General features: G+C 45.1%; 3 protein-coding genes across 3 annotated transcripts; 1 reads left to right on the top strand and 2 right to left on the bottom strand.

Moving 5' to 3' along the window:
- Positions 1-212: 212 nt before the first annotated feature.
- On the bottom strand, positions 213-3,780 carry LOC142897431 (tubulin alpha chain). The gene is made up of 4 exons (XM_076039772.1): positions 3,626-3,780; positions 1,840-2,062; positions 1,457-1,605; positions 213-1,318 (listed from the first exon to the last, which is right to left on the bottom strand). The coding sequence occupies exons 1-4, from the start codon at positions 3,626-3,628 to the stop codon at positions 341-343; spliced, it is 1,353 nt and encodes a 450-aa protein (XP_075895887.1). The 5' UTR covers positions 3,629-3,780; the 3' UTR covers positions 213-340.
- Positions 3,781-5,663: 1,883 nt separating this feature from the next.
- LOC142897433 (tubulin alpha chain-like) lies at positions 5,664-7,949 on the bottom strand. The gene is made up of 4 exons (XM_076039775.1): positions 7,932-7,949; positions 7,599-7,821; positions 7,319-7,467; positions 5,664-7,237 (listed from the first exon to the last, which is right to left on the bottom strand). Exons 1-4 carry the CDS (start codon positions 7,932-7,934, stop codon positions 6,263-6,265), a joined length of 1,350 nt encoding a protein of 449 aa, XP_075895890.1. The 5' UTR covers positions 7,935-7,949; the 3' UTR covers positions 5,664-6,262.
- A 2,248-nt stretch (positions 7,950-10,197) lies between these two features.
- On the top strand, positions 10,198-15,345 carry LOC142897432 (tubulin alpha chain). The gene is made up of 4 exons (XM_076039774.1): positions 10,198-10,355; positions 13,276-13,498; positions 13,770-13,918; positions 14,128-15,345. The coding sequence occupies exons 1-4, from the start codon at positions 10,353-10,355 to the stop codon at positions 15,100-15,102; spliced, it is 1,350 nt and encodes a 449-aa protein (XP_075895889.1). The 5' UTR covers positions 10,198-10,352; the 3' UTR covers positions 15,103-15,345.
- Positions 15,346-15,837: the final 492 nt, after the last annotated feature.

The following is a 15,837-nucleotide window of genomic DNA, read 5'->3' as shown; positions in this document are numbered from 1 at the left end:
TCTTTTGTCAGTCAAACATAGCAAGTATGTAAAATTTATTAGAGTTGCTCATTGTAATGGATAGTTTTCTTTTTTAGGCTCGATGAACCATTTATTCCACTGTATATTTTGGCTGGCTCATGATTAGGTCAAGGGCAAAACCAAAGCCTTACATGCTAGCAATTCAAAATACCTGGCTACTGAAACAGAAATGATCACAAAGTCATAAAGGCTCAGGAGACCATTTTATTGACGGCACTGTTTAATCATCACCACAGGTTATCAGGCTTTTCTGGGAATGTGTTGCATCTCGATAACACTTGGAATGGATGATGAAAGAGCTCATGCAGCATTTGGGTCTTTAATATTCTTCTCCCTCTTCATCCTCGTCTCCAACGCTGTCAGTGCCAACCTCCTCGTAATCCTTCTCCAGGGCCGCCATATCCTCTCTGGCCTCTGAGAACTCTCCCTCCTCCATTCCCTCTCCAACATACCAGTGGACGAAGGCTCTCTTGGCGTACATCAGGTCGAACTTGTGGTCAAGACGGGCCCAGGCCTCGGCGATGGCTGTGGTGTTGCTCAGCATGCACACGGCCCTCTGCACTTTGGCCAGGTCTCCTCCAGGAACCACAGTGGGAGGCTGGTAGTTGATGCCCACCTTGAAGCCTGTGGGACACCAGTCCACAAACTGGATGGTGCGCTTGGTCTTGATGGCGGCGATGGCAGAGTTGACGTCTTTGGGTACGACGTCACCGCGATACAGCAGACAGCAGGCCATGTATTTACCGTGGCGGGGGTCGCACTTCACCATCTGATTGGCTGGCTCAAAGCAGGCGTTGGTGATGTCAGCAACTGACAGCTGCTCGTGGTAGGCTTTCTCTGCGGAGATGACCGGGGCGTAGGTGGCCAGAGGGAAGTGGATGCGAGGGTAGGGCACCAAGTTGGTCTGGAACTCTGTCAGGTCCACATTCAGGGCTCCGTCAAAGCGAAGGGAGGCCGTGATGGAGGAGACGATCTGACCGATGAGACGGTTCAGGTTGGTGTAAGACGGACGCTCGATGTCCAGGTTCCTGCGGCAGATGTCGTAGATGGCCTCATTGTCCACCATGAAGGCACAGTCAGAGTGCTCCAGGGTGGTGTGGGTGGTCAGGATGGAGTTGTAAGGCTCCACCACTGCTGTGGAGACCTGAGGTGCTGGATACACAGCAAACTCAAGCTTTGATTTCTTCCCGTAGTCAACAGAGAGTCTCTCCATCAGCAGGGAGGTAAAACCGGAACCAGTGCCTCCACCGAAGGAGTGGAAGATGAGGAACCCTTGAAGGCCAGTGCACTGATCAGCCTGAAATAATAAATAAAAAAAATACATAAAAATATTTAACATGCTAAAGTATTAGGTGGCTTATTCCAAGGTAAATGCAATGATACGAATCCTGGTCCTTTTTGTTAGATGTGTTTCACTTGAAGTGTATTCTCTCACCAGTTTACGAGTCCTGTCCAAAACCAGATCAATGATCTCTTTTCCAATGGTGTAGTGTCCACGAGCGTAGTTGTTGGCAGCATCCTCTTTTCCTGTGATCAGCTGCTCGGGGTGGAACAGTTGCCGGTAGGTTCCTGTGCGCACCTCGTCTGCGGATCAATGGGCATTAGACAAGACTGAGGCAACCGTCTTTGTGAAAGAACATTTAATGTAATTCAGTGTTAAAGTGTCTCCTTTGTTAGAGCGTGTCTAATCTTTTGCAAATCAGACTTGGAAAAGTCTTCTCAGTTTGGTTGGTGGATTTTGACGTTATGTTGCTTGATGCATTTGTTTGATTGTAAAACTTGATTTCGATGTTCATGCAGCGATGGCACACAACTCACCAATCACAGTGGGCTCCAGGTCAACAAAGATGGCTCTGGGAACGTGCTTCCCTGCTCCTGTCTCACTGAAGAACGTGTTGAAGGAGTCGTCGCCGCCTCCAATGGTCTTGTCACTTGGCATCTGGCCATCAGGCTGGATCCCATGTTCCAGACAGTAAAGCTCCCAGCAGGCATTGCCCATTTGGGCTCCGGCTTGGCCGACATGCATAGAAATACACTCACGCTGTCGACAAGGGAGAAAGAGAGGGGCTTCGTTAAAGCCTGACATCTGATCTTTAGATTTAGATTTAGATATATATATTTTTTTAACACTGCTTTCATCTTCCAGGAAGCTGAAATACACTTTTACTGCAAAGCCCTGGAATGTTATTTGAAAATCGTTCATAGTCAAACCATCTGTATGCAGTTGATCTGCACATATCTGGATGAGCTGCTCCTTACGGACCATTGCGCAACCAATCCTTACTGGCAATGAGGGAGGGAGTAAGGCCCATATTTTATCACTGTAACCACAAAGTGCACGCTGCCTCGTGCTACAGGCTTTCACCTCCAACTGTCTCAGCAAGTGGCGGATTGCCATCCGTTTAAGCTCAAGATGGTGAAATTGTTTTTATTTAGGATTAAAAGAATAATACTTTTGATATGTCCTGTGGTGCCAATGCTTTTAGAATACCATGGCCATGTTAGGTATGATGTTGGCTCTCAGTTCATTACATATGTTGAAAAAAAAAAGAAAGTTCTGTAAGCAGTGGGGATAATGGCAGAGCTTTTCTCCCTCTCCCCTCTGAAGCATGACAAGGCAGCATTTGCAGGCTTAGCTGCAAGACCGACTAAAGTCAACTTCATGAGTCATACCAGACGAGAGCCAAGTGAGATCAAATATGGATTGAACTGCGCAACAGAAAAATGTGGTTTTGAAAAAGAAAGGAAAACCTCCCCCTTATCCTGTGAGTTTCCTCTATGAAGAAGATTAGCACAAAGGCATTATGTGGCAGGCAGGAAGGCCATGCTTCAAGAAGCCGAAAAAAAAAAAAAAAAAAAAAAAATCCGCCACCCTGTATATCTTCCCTCTCCTCATGCCCCCCCCCCCCCTTTCTGTGTCTCTCCTCCCCCATCCTGTCCAACTGCACAATTCTGTGGAACAGTCAGCCCCCGCCCTACCACCAGCCCCACCCCGCCCCCCCCACACCCATCTCTCCTAAACCAAAAACTTGTAACAGCTGCATAATGGCTGAGACAGCCAGTCCAGCGGGCCTGGGCCTGACCACTCCTTTTTCCTCCTCTTCTGTCTGCCCATTTCCATGCTTGAACCCCCCCCCCAGTTCCTTCTTGCCGAGACTGCCGTGCGCTTCTTTGTTCAAATTACACGCTAAAGACAATGCTCCTTTACAATATGATAGCAGCTGTTTTTTGTGCAGATGTAAGGTCATCAAACAAAGAATGAAAATGACAAAGCACATCTAAACGGAGTCGTTTGCCATCTGACCTACTTCATCTAAGAATGCAGAAATGACTTGTGGGCCATTGTAGCCATACAGCAAGTGTTCCGCATTTCCCTGAATTCCCACAGCAGACTTGGCCTGAAAGTTTCATTTTATAAACCTGACTCATGGGCTCCTTTTGTGCGCATAAGCGCATAACCTTCAGCCGGCAGTAGAGGGCCTGGCGAGCACAAAAGGCGCAGCGATTTAATCCGTGTAGCGATAAGAGGCTGCGACAAAGGGAGGCAGAATGAAAGCGAGGGCTAAAATTTTAGAGCTACGTCATCGGCAGTGCTGCTACTCACCATTTTGTCTGCTCGTCCCTTGACCGACGTTCAGGATTCAGACACTGGGCAAGAAATGCGGAAGGGAGGGAGAGCCGGCGTTTATATACACAGGCGGGCTGTGATGTGGAGGGGGCAGGTTTGAGTGCAAAGTACGCAGCTGCACAGCTCACTGGCAACAGGAAGCTGCAGCTCTTTTTTTCTTTTTTTTTCTCCCGGAGAGAAGGAGGGAAGGCTGTTCCCTTCAGTGTCATTTTATCTGCCACGGCTAGTTTGTTTTTCTCCTCCGTTTGACATTTAAAGGAGAGGCTTAAATAGCTCCTTATATTTTCTCATGGCATTCTCACTTGAGATGTTTTGTAGAAAGCGTTTATATAGTTGAATTACACTCATAAATCCAAGCTAGTTATGATTGCGAATGCATGGAGAATATACCGTGGCCGAGAGCTGCACACTCGCTACGAATTCACAAAGGCCACTGAGGACAACAAACCGAGTGACTGACCAAGCCTGTGGGATCGGTCCCTCTTTAAACCGAGAGATCGATGTATTTCCTCTGTATTAGTAGAGGTGGAAGAAGTCCAATAAAAGGGTACATTTCCCACGTCCGCAACATTATTACAAAATAACTGATATACGAAGGTAATGTTAGTGTGCTGGTATTTGTATTTTATTTTTGAATTGTGTTTTTCGTGCAAAGCTTGGCAACGGTCAAACCAAAGTAACGTTATCAGTGATAACGTTATCAGTGATAACGTTAGCCACGGCAACAACTTTCGATACCCCAGGGTTTGTGATTGTATTTAACGGAGGTTAGCGCAGTACAGAGGGGACACTGGGAGGTGGCGTGGATTTACGTAGCAAATGATAGCAGGGACTTTGGTTGTTGTTTGAGAGGGAGAGAGCCCGAGTGTACATATGATGCTAATTTGAGTTTGTCCTCTCTGTACTGTACTCGTTTGTCGTCTCTCTAACCACCATTAAATACAGTCACAACCTCCGGGTATAGAAAGTTGTTGCCGTGGCTAACGTTAGCAACACGGATAACAACTTTAGTTTGGCCGTTGCCAAAATTGGCACGAAAAACACAAATTTAAAAAAGTAAAATAAATACCAGCCCACTATCTTTAGCTACGTAGATGGGTTAATTAAAAAAAAAAAAAAATGTTGCTAAAGGGGAAGAGTGCTCCTTTATTCAACGTTTTCTAGGGTGGGTCAATCCCTCGGTTTGCCCCTAGTGGCCTGATGCACATCCGTTTTGTTTTGTAAATTTGCAACGTTTCTCTCTTGCAGCTCGTTTCTGTGTTTGCAGCGCGTTTGCAGCTCTCGGCCACCGTGAGTATACCATACAACCTGGGATAATGTAAAACCATAACAAAATACGTAACTGATTTGATTGGAACAAAACGGCATAACATACAATACGATCCTGGATGGTATAAGATGATACAATATGACGGGAGACAAAACACTACGCCACACAACATGGTACTACGTAATGCTCTACAACATGATATGGTGTGTTACAATGCGATATAATGCGATGCAATAGATAAAATATGATGTCATGCAGTACACTTAACTGTACCAAATAGGGAAATTTGTGTTGGGCTTCAGTGCTGAGAAATTGCAGTGCTGATGCTGTAAAAGATGACAGGTACAACGCAGCAATCAGATACAGACACAGTGCATGTCAATAACCTTTCTCCTTATAAATGTAATTTGAGGATTTTTAGCAGGAAATGAACAAGGACTGTGAGATGAGTGAATTATTGTGGTGATGTGCAACACACATCAATAACCTTCTAAAAGCAATAACCCACTATTTATTCAGTATTAAACTAAGAAAACCATTGAATTGTCTGTTTATATGATGTGGTTATGAGATAAGATGACACAAATGCTATTGTAGTGCGTGTGATTCCAGTTTAATCAGATAACTCCAAATACACAGAGTCATTACATTGGAAATGAAGCAACTAAAACATTAATGATTCTTAAAAAAAAAAAATCTGCTGAAGACTTGTTGCCATTTTTCAGTAGTGCTCCCGTTGATTTATACGTAAGTGGAATCTGAATGTTGCTGCAGACCACTGTTGGGGTATGAACTACATAAACAGCACTAGGCACAGACCGGGCCTGTTCTTTTCTCTGTCTCCCGCTCACAGAGTCACAGCTGAATAGTATATAGAAGCTGACATAGGAGCCCTTTCATAACTTACATTCCACATGGAGGGGATAGAGGGGGGAGGTGCACAAAGGGGAGGATTTTGTCAAAGTCTCCTGGTCTAACACAGCCCAGCAGAAAGGGGCCCACAGCAAGAGGAGTTAGCTTGGAATACAAGGGTTTTACCCTATGTAACGTTTTGTAAAATCCAGTCCAGATGTTTATATCTTTGATTGATTTTCTGACGGCCGTCATTATTTAGTGTGTGACTCAATCAATTACAGTACAAACTTAAATTTCATAGAGTAAAAGGTAACTTTCACCTCCACTCTTCTATTTTATTTCCCAAAGTGTGATTTAGTTAACTTATTCTGACAATTGAGATATTTTTTTGCTCCAAAAAAGTAAATGCCCTACTACCAATCTCTACAATCCAATATCCAAATAATTGCTTTTATAACTTTTGAACGCTTATGCAGACCTAATGTCGCTCAGTATTCTTCTCCTTCATCTTCGTCCCCAACACTGTCAGTGCCAACCTCCTTGTAATCCTTCTCCAGGGCCGCCATATCCTCTCTGGCCTCGGAGAACTCTCCCTCCTCCATTCCCTCTCCAACATACCAGTGGACGAAGGCTCTCTTGGCGTACATCAGGTCGAACTTGTGGTCAAGACGGGCCCAGGCCTCGGCGATGGCTGTGGTGTTGCTCAGCATGCACACGGCCCTCTGCACTTTGGCCAGGTCTCCTCCAGGAACCACAGTGGGAGGCTGGTAGTTGATGCCCACCTTGAAGCCTGTGGGACACCAGTCCACAAACTGGATGGTGCGCTTGGTCTTGATGGCGGCGATGGCAGAGTTGACGTCTTTGGGTACGACGTCACCACGATACAGCAGACAGCAGGCCATGTATTTACCGTGGCGGGGGTCGCACTTCACCATCTGATTGGCTGGCTCAAAGCAGGCGTTGGTGATGTCAGCAACTGACAGCTGCTCGTGGTAGGCTTTCTCTGCGGAGATGACCGGGGCGTAGGTGGCCAGAGGGAAGTGGATGCGAGGGTAGGGCACCAAGTTGGTCTGGAACTCTGTCAGGTCCACATTCAGGGCTCCGTCAAAGCGAAGGGAGGCCGTGATGGAGGAGACGATCTGACCGATGAGACGGTTCAGGTTGGTGTAAGACGGACGCTCGATGTCCAGGTTCCTGCGGCAGATGTCGTAGATGGCCTCATTGTCCACCATGAAGGCACAGTCAGAGTGCTCCAGGGTGGTGTGGGTGGTCAGGATGGAGTTGTAAGGCTCCACCACTGCTGTGGAGACCTGAGGTGCTGGATACACAGCAAACTCAAGCTTTGATTTCTTCCCGTAGTCAACAGAGAGTCTCTCCATCAGCAGGGAGGTAAAACCTGAACCAGTGCCTCCACCGAAGGAGTGGAAGATGAGGAACCCTTGAAGGCCAGTGCACTGATCAGCCTGTAAAACATTTTTTTCAAAAGCATAATACAAATAAATCACTAGCTCCTAAATAGCTGCCACAACCTCATCTTTTCTCACCAGTTTACGAGTTCTGTCCAGAACCATATCAATGATCTCTTTTCCAATGGTGTAGTGTCCACGGGCGTAGTTGTTGGCAGCATCCTCTTTTCCTGTGATCATCTGCTCAGGGTGAAACAGCTGTCGGTAGGTTCCTGTGCGCACCTCATCTGCAACATGACACCACCGTGAGTAAGACTCTTCATTCATTCCCCAAATTATCTACTTTTGCAATGAAGTGGTGATTTTCATTTAAGCTAAGGTGCAATTTTAGGCTTTATACTTACAAGTTATTACTCACCAATCACAGTGGGCTCTAGGTCAACATATATAGCTCTGGGAACGTGCTTCCCTGTGCCTGTCTCACTGAAGAACGTGTTAAAGGAGTTGTCACCACCTCCAATAGTTTTGTCAGTAGGAATCTGTCCATCAGGCTGGATCCCATGTTCCAGACAGTAAAGTTCCCAACATGCATTGCCAATCTGAGCCCCTGCTTGGCCCACATGGATGGAGATACATTCACGCTGCAGAGGGGAGGCAACACAGAAAATGACCAAGAATAATCAAAAATCAACCCGAATATCTAAAATTCATGACACATAAAATGCTAAAGGGGAAAGAAAATCCTTCTTACCATTGTCACTTTCTCCACTCCAACGTTCAGGTATCGGGAAGGAGACGTTGTGCTGAACGCAACTGCATCACTCTGAGTTTTTATACCTGCGGCGAGAGAAGACGTGTGACTTGATCTGAGTTGTAATCAGAGAAGCCGCAGATGAGATTGTGATAAGGTCATCCGCTTGACAGATATACGTGTAGTTCACAATGCAAAAAGGAGGTCACCACCCTGTTCATTGTGCGTGACTCTGATTGTTTTGTGCACATGCACCTCATATAATGAAAAGGGTTAGAAGTTAGTCCCTTACCTTAGAGCAGATGTTTTGGAGATAAAGCCAGAGGGGCCAGACTGAGACGTATTGGACATGTCCAGAGAAGGGACAGGGAATATATGGGTAGAAGGATACCACGGCTGGAGGAAGAGCAAAGAGGAGATTAATGCTTGTAGAGAGAGTGGACTTGAGGTAAGAAGAGAGGATGCAGAGGATAGGGTCAGATGGAAGTAGATGATTGGCTGTGGCTACCCATGAAGGTTACAGTACAGATCTGATCATTTGTTGCAATGTGACACATTGTACAACAATACCTAGTAACATAATGGTGACGGTCTCTGATAATTTGTCCATAATAAAAAGAAGTAAATACTAAATTTATCCACAATTTTTAAATGTGTACTTATTCAAATACATTTGTTTTCTACATAAATTCATTCAGTATCTACATTTATTTACTTCATGCCCTATAATTAGGGGAAATAAGATTATGATGGTGAGTGTTGACTATTATACACTATATCCTGCTCCTCCTTTCCTGTCAGTTCTGAGGCCCACTGGGAGAGTAAAGAAACCTAATCCATGTGAACCACCTCACGAGGCATTTGCCGACTACAGAGAGTAACGAACAACTCTCAGCTGGACAGACTTTATAGCCTTTAGATGTACACCAAAACAGTCAGCAGTGGACGGAGAGCATGGACGAGGAGAAAAAAAGAGGCAAAGCAAAAACAGGATCCTGTAACTAACTGAATCGATTGTTCAGTTTCTGTTTGGTATCTTTTATCCATCTCTTTCTGCAGGACAAACATGGAGCGATTCCTCAATTTCAAGGCCGAGAGGCACATCATTAATCTCTTTGATACTCAAAACCAGTCTAACCACTTTCTGCTGCTTCAGGCACCTTTCGTATAAAGGCTCCACTGTGTGTATGATACGCAGTTTAGCGCAAAATACACCATGTAGTAATACATCATTAATGCCATGCAGACATGCTGCCATTCAAAGTAATTTAATGAAGTGAGTTGGAGCTGTTTAGTTACTGGGAAAGTGAACGCCCTGGCTTTCTTTCACAGGTGTCCTCTGACTACAAGAGCACGCCCCACTGCTATTGTTTGTTTGAGCTTTGAACGCTCCACAGGTAGGTCTTTTCACTGCAGGATAATGATGGAGTAAGTTAAAAAATATATATATATATATATATATATGTATATATATATGTATGTATATTTTAAATGATAATGATGGTTAACGAGGAAAGGAGAGCATAAGAAAGAAAACGTATTTCTTGCGGGCCATGATTAACACGTTTTCTTTTCAAACATGGCAAGTCTTAGTACAAAGAGCTTTTGTAATTTTTAACCAACTCAATCAAATATATTTATTGTGACACTGAAATAATGATTCGACGACTAAATGAGTCACACGACCTTGTGACACCGTGTTGCTCGTCGAAGGAGCGAAGGTGAGACAATCACTACCTCTAGCGTCCATATAATGCAATGACAGTCAATCCAGCTAAATGGGCGAGATGGCCGACGCGTCAGTTGGTGTTAAGAAAAAAAAAGTGAACACACATACTTTAGCCTTAACGGTAGAAAAATAAAATAAAATATATACTTAAAGCATCGGCGGAAAAAAACATAACGATGTTGCACCTTTGTTGAATTGCACCATTGCATTCTTAGACTCGAAAGTATTTTTTATTTTTTATTTTAAATCTAAAGATACAATAAATATCCACATGCAACACTTGTGCTACATAAGCACTACTGTTACTTCAACTACAAAACGAATTTCTGCCACAATTTCTGTCTGCAACACAAGTGTCTCTGCAACTTTGTCCCCGTTTTTCCACGCTTTCATTTTAGGTACAGCGTTAGTTGAGTTCAACGATGACGCGTCAAAAGCAAAAGCGCCCCCGGCTGCAACAAACGCGAACTGCAGTGCACGCCGTGGCGCGCCGGCGTGTGCGCGCTCACGCCCGACAGTCGCATGGGCGTGCCTTGGTGCTGGTTAAATTGCCGCCGCTCCTCCTGCACCTGGTATTACTGGCTCACTGTGTCCACCTAAACGGCTGCTGTGAGTTGCTATAAATAGGCCTCAAAGCCTCCAACACACATTGATTGTTCCTCTGAAAGGAAGCCCGACACCAATAAGCAACTATGGTAAGTTTGTGGACGTATGCTTCTTTAAAGTGTGCTTCTCTCGTAAACTGTAACTTATGTGAATATTTATCAGGCTGTTTTTTTTTATTTTTTTTATTTTTTTTATTAAATGTTAAGGAGTGTGTCACTGTGCTGGGACTGCCCTCACTGGGCTGGCTGGGGACTATTCCAGATTTTCATCACATCACGAGAAAACAACCACGTATGGCATCTGATGGCATCAGGCCTACTGGCTGTGCAGACTGTCATAACTTTTTGATGCATTCCATAGTCACCCGCCGGGGTGTTGGCCACTGAACTGCTACACAAACAGACGCAGCCCCTGTCTTCTGTTAGCACAGTGCAGTATAAACAATGTTGTTGATAGCTGTGCTCAGAGTCCATATGAAGACCGTATGGTTTCCCTGTTTGCTGAGTCCACAACAGTTTTTTCGTGACCTGAGCAAAGGCTGTAAAATTCACTTCCTGAATTGTGAGTGTCGTTGAGGGATGAACCCGAATGTGTGATGTTTCTTTGCCCCTAAATTAGAAATGTACTGTTTCAAAACAAATCACGTAACTGGCAGGTGACTGGTAAACGTAAACGCCTGCTGCCTTGGTTTACCCAAGAGTCATCCGTGTGCACGATACAAATCAAGTTTGAACTTGAGCACGAAGCAAGCAAAAAGCTGAAGCATTTTTGTGTGAAGGTCAGACCCTTGTTGCATGAAGTGGTTTCTTGTGAGGTTGGTTCATAACAAGGAAATGCAAAAAAAAATAAAATGCAAGGACTATTAATGGATCCAATGTGTCTATTATTGAAAGAAGAATAATGTTTTTTTTTTCTTCATGCAATTGTTTTATTCAAATGTTAAAAAAAAAATAAAAAACATGTCTATATATTTTCCTTATTTTGTCAGATGTGCACATAGAGGCAGTAGGGAATGAGCATTTCCTATTCATTTCCAAGACCAACCAGAAGTATTTGGAAAGGTTTCTACCATGACCCTTAAAATCGGCCTGTGTTGCTCAGTCGATCAATCGATAAGAATAGAAATGGGTGGTAAACGAGCTCCAGCAAAGCATTTTGAACATGCTCTTAAAATGCTTGATTACTATGATTAAAATGATTCGCAAATCAATGACCCAACTTGTCCTCATATTGCTTTATGCCTCTAGAAGTGGAAAGCATTGGGGTAGGCGAGACATTAGTGGGACATCCTTTCGCCATGACTGCTGACCTGAAAAAGATTTTAATGAGATTACCGGCTGACTCTATTGTCTCTCTCACCCATTCTCGATCCAAGCAGTCTTGTGTTTCTCTCACCGTAACTGGTAATTGCTCATTCTTATCTTTTTTAATCACTAACCCATCTCAAGCTGCAGGTCGCAAAACGCAAATTCACCCTTCAGTTGTGCGGTATGCAGAGTAGACACACCCCGACAGGTTTTTTCAGTGGAGGGAAAAGTTTTTTTTCGTCGTGTGAATGCACCGCCCAGCACCCTGGATTAACTGCCGCTGACTCATACCTGTCATAGCAGAGCAACGGCAATGTGTAAAACATGGATGATCAGCACGTATGCGACTATAATTTTTCCTTCGGCAACATGTTTACACGTTGCTAATGAGGTGCAATGTTCAGCCTGACGGAAGCCACTATTTCCAGAAAGAGGCAGTCTTCGCTAGGAGGTGTCAAATTAGCTTCAGGGATCCAAAATAGCTGCCCCACAGAGCTCCGGCAGCCTGGAAACCAGGCCTGCACAGGGAGGGCCGGCGTTGCTGCTCGCAGCCTCCGGCAGTGCAGTAAAATAAATAAATAAATGAATAACTTCTTTGACAGAGCAGTGGATTTATTGGGATTTTAGTCTTGAGTTGTACAAGGTGTTCTCCGATACTTGCTGCTGCACATTCCTTGTCCAGTAGGGTGTTCTCTTGTCTGTCTGATCACTGAAAAGGGGGGGGGTTGGCTAATGGGGGCAGGATAAATATAGCGAGAGTGCAAGAGGCATAGTATTTCAAAGGTCAGCGTTGTGCATAAGGTAAAGAGCATGTAAGACAACCATAAGTATAGTAGTAGTAGTTGTAGTAGCAGATTGTCATCTGCTCACCAGACCAGTTCTTCACAGGGCACTGCTTGGAAAAGCCCAGTCGTAAAACTAAAGCATTCCATATGACTGTTTTCCATAAGTTGCTGGAGCATTCCTGCTGGCGCAAACTAGAAGTTGTGGCTGCTTCCCTGCTTCTCGCTTGCACCTCAACTTGTTGATGTCCGATTAAAATTTTAATCCCCTGTGTCTTCATAGAGGTGCTCAACTGTTGCTGTAATCCGCAACACATTAATTTTGTACAACGGAAGACCTCACAATCGGTCTTCATCGCTGACCTCGACACTGTTTACAGCTTTAACAGCGCTGGGTGATTATTTTCATCCACTGGGTCATCTTTACTCGGCTCTGTGAACTCGCCCGGGTGGTCACATGAGATCTGGTGACAGCTGCGTCTGTTTTGCTCGGACTTCGAACCTCTTTTCCTCATGTGTTTATACTGCCATCTAGTGTCTGTTAACAGAATTTAAGTTTTTCATGATTTGTCGTTTATTGTGTTTAATCCTTTTTTAAATACATCCGGTGATTTGTAAATACATCCGGTGTTTAGGGGGTCATCTGATTTTAAAAAGGAACTGTCAAAACAAGATGACAAAAGCATTTGAAATAAAACCGACCCTTTGCTGAACTACGAACTGAAACAGAAAATGTCCAATCCTGCGTTAGCAACCATGCAGAGGAGGTCACTTGCTCTTGTTCTGACTGGCCTAGCAATAGGGCTTTACACCAGGCATAGTAATGCATGTTTATTTTGAATACACGTTTTTAAATACTGTGCCAAAGGAATACAACCGTCCTCCACCCAGATCTCAGCTGGACCTCTCTTGTCTTTCAGCGTGAATGCATCTCTGTCCACGTGGGCCAGGCTGGTGTCCAGATGGGGAACGCCTGCTGGGAGCTCTACTGCCTGGAACATGGTATCCAGCCAGACGGCCAGATGCCGAGCCCGAAGGCTGTTGGAAGCCACGATGACTCCTTCACAACCTTCTTCAGTGAGACCGGGGCTGGGAAGTATGTTCCCAGGGCCATCTTTGTTGACCTGGAACCCACCGTCATTGGTATGAATCATCATGCTTGCAAACTTTTTGTTTATTATCCGGTATTTTTTAATGATATTTTTCCTTATTGAACAGTGGGTCAACTATTTTTCAATTGTCCAAAATAGCAGTATGAAATCCCCTTTAAACCAAGACCGCACGTATAAAGTTCTCAACTTTCAAACTTTGAGCGTTTCCTGTCAAAGACAATGTTGCAGTTGTTGGAACATGTCATGACAGTCAATCTTTCCTGGTTTCATACATTTATTTTTTTTTGCACTTTTCTCTGTAGACGAGGTGCGCACCGGATCCTACCGCCAGCTCTTCCACCCCGAACAGCTGATTTCGGGAAAGGAGGACGCAGCCAACAATTATGCCCGTGGACACTACACCATCGGCAAGGAGATTATCGACTCTGTCTTGGACAGAATCCGTAAACTGGTGAGCTAGTTGTGTGACTCGTGACAAAGGAAATTTGTTTGGTTTCTGATTTCTCAACTTTCACACCTGCAATCATTTCTCCTACTTGCAACAAAAGTGGTGACAAATGCATTTTGGAGTAAACCTTTTGACATTGTTCCAGTTTGAGTCTTTTCGCCAGGACCTAGTGTGTTTCCTGATGGTTTTGTCAAACATTTCCTTGTTTTCAGGCTGATCAGTGCACTGGCCTTCAAGGTTTCCTGGTCTTCCACTCCTTCGGTGGAGGCACTGGTTCCGGTTTTACCTCCCTGCTGATGGAGAGACTCTCTGTTGACTTCGGGAAGAAATCAAAGCTTGAGTTTGCTGTGTATCCAGCACCTCAGGTCTCCACAGCAGTGGTGGAGCCTTACAACTCCATCCTGACCACCCACACCACCCTGGAGCACTCTGACTGTGCCTTCATGGTGGACAATGAGGCCATCTACGACATCTGCCGCAGGAACCTGGACATCGAGCGTCCGTCTTACACCAACCTGAACCGCCTTATCAGTCAGATCGTCTCCTCCATCACAGCCTCCCTTCGCTTTGACGGAGCCCTGAATGTGGACCTGACAGAGTTCCAGACCAACTTGGTGCCCTACCCTCGCATCCACTTCCCTCTGGCCACCTATGCCCCGGTCATCTCCGCAGAAAAAGCCTACCACGAGCAGCTGTCAGTTGGTGAGATCACCAACGCCTGCTTTGAGCCAGCCAATCAGATGGTGAAGTGCGATCCTCGCCACGGTAAATACATGGCCTGCTGTCTGCTGTATCGCGGTGACGTCGTACCCAAAGACGTCAATGTGGCCATTGCTACCATCAAGACCAAGCGCACCATCCAGTTTGTGGACTGGTGTCCCACAGGCTTCAAGGTGGGCATCAACTACCAGCCTCCCACAGTGGTTCCTGGAGGAGACCTGGCCAAAGTGCAGAGGGCCGTGTGCATGCTGAGCAACACCACAGCCATCGCCGAGGCCTGGGCCCGTCTTGACCACAAGTTCGACCTGATGTACGCCAAGAGAGCCTTCGTCCACTGGTATGTTGGAGAGGGAATGGAGGAGGGAGAGTTCTCAGAGGCCAGAGAGGATATGGCGGCCCTGGAGAAGGATTACGAGGAGGTTGGCATTGATTCATTTGAGGAGGATGAAGAGGGAGAGGAATATTAGTCAGGCCATGTGTTTCTTTACTGCTCTTGTTTTAAATTATAACATCGGTCCAAGGTTGATGGGAATGTTTTAGAAATGGGACAAAATGTGTGCGTTGGTTTCATATTTATTTTTTTTAACTGGTTTTAAATCAAACTGCTGCTTGCCCTCCATTAAGTGCCCTTTGTGTAATTATGTTACTGCAGAGAGATTCTGGTTGAAACCTTGCTTGTTGCCCAATAAATGGAACCCAATCAAACATGTGTTCATTTTATTTCACATTAAAATGAATCTTTAAGGTTTGAAATATTAAAAACGTTATACATATTCTTGCCCACCCGCTTTATGCTACATTTGTGACCTTCCTTCACACAGAATCTGCACATTCTCCTTATGTTGTCGGCAGGATCCATGTAGCACTACGGGTGGGTCCATGGATTTCGCATTTGTGTGGCAGCCTGTGCGGAGCACGAGGACGTGCTTGTGAAAAGAGGGGGAGAGATGTGGCGGTCCTGTCACTATGCCTCCAATTGGTCATGCGCCCTGGCTACTTGGTCAAGGGGATATCCCTTTGGCTGACTGGTTAAGCGCGCATGGCGATTACCCGGGAGTCTGGGGTTCGAAGCCCGCCCGGGCCCTCTGCGCCTTGCTGCATTCTGATAATGTTAAAAAATCAAATAAAAGTGTGTTAAATGATAGTTCAACTGTGTATTGCAGCTATAGATAGATGTGTATATGCAGTATATGTTTGCACTT

This window comes from Nelusetta ayraudi, unplaced genomic scaffold, assembly GCF_046127955.1.
Source record: "Nelusetta ayraudi isolate G7.1 ecotype Tasmania unplaced genomic scaffold, CSIRO-AGI_Nayr_v1 ptg000060l, whole genome shotgun sequence".
Taxonomy (NCBI): Eukaryota; Metazoa; Chordata; class Actinopteri; order Tetraodontiformes; family Monacanthidae; genus Nelusetta; species Nelusetta ayraudi.
Note: the sequence above shows the minus strand (reverse complement) of the source record. Positions and strands in the feature narration are given on the sequence as shown.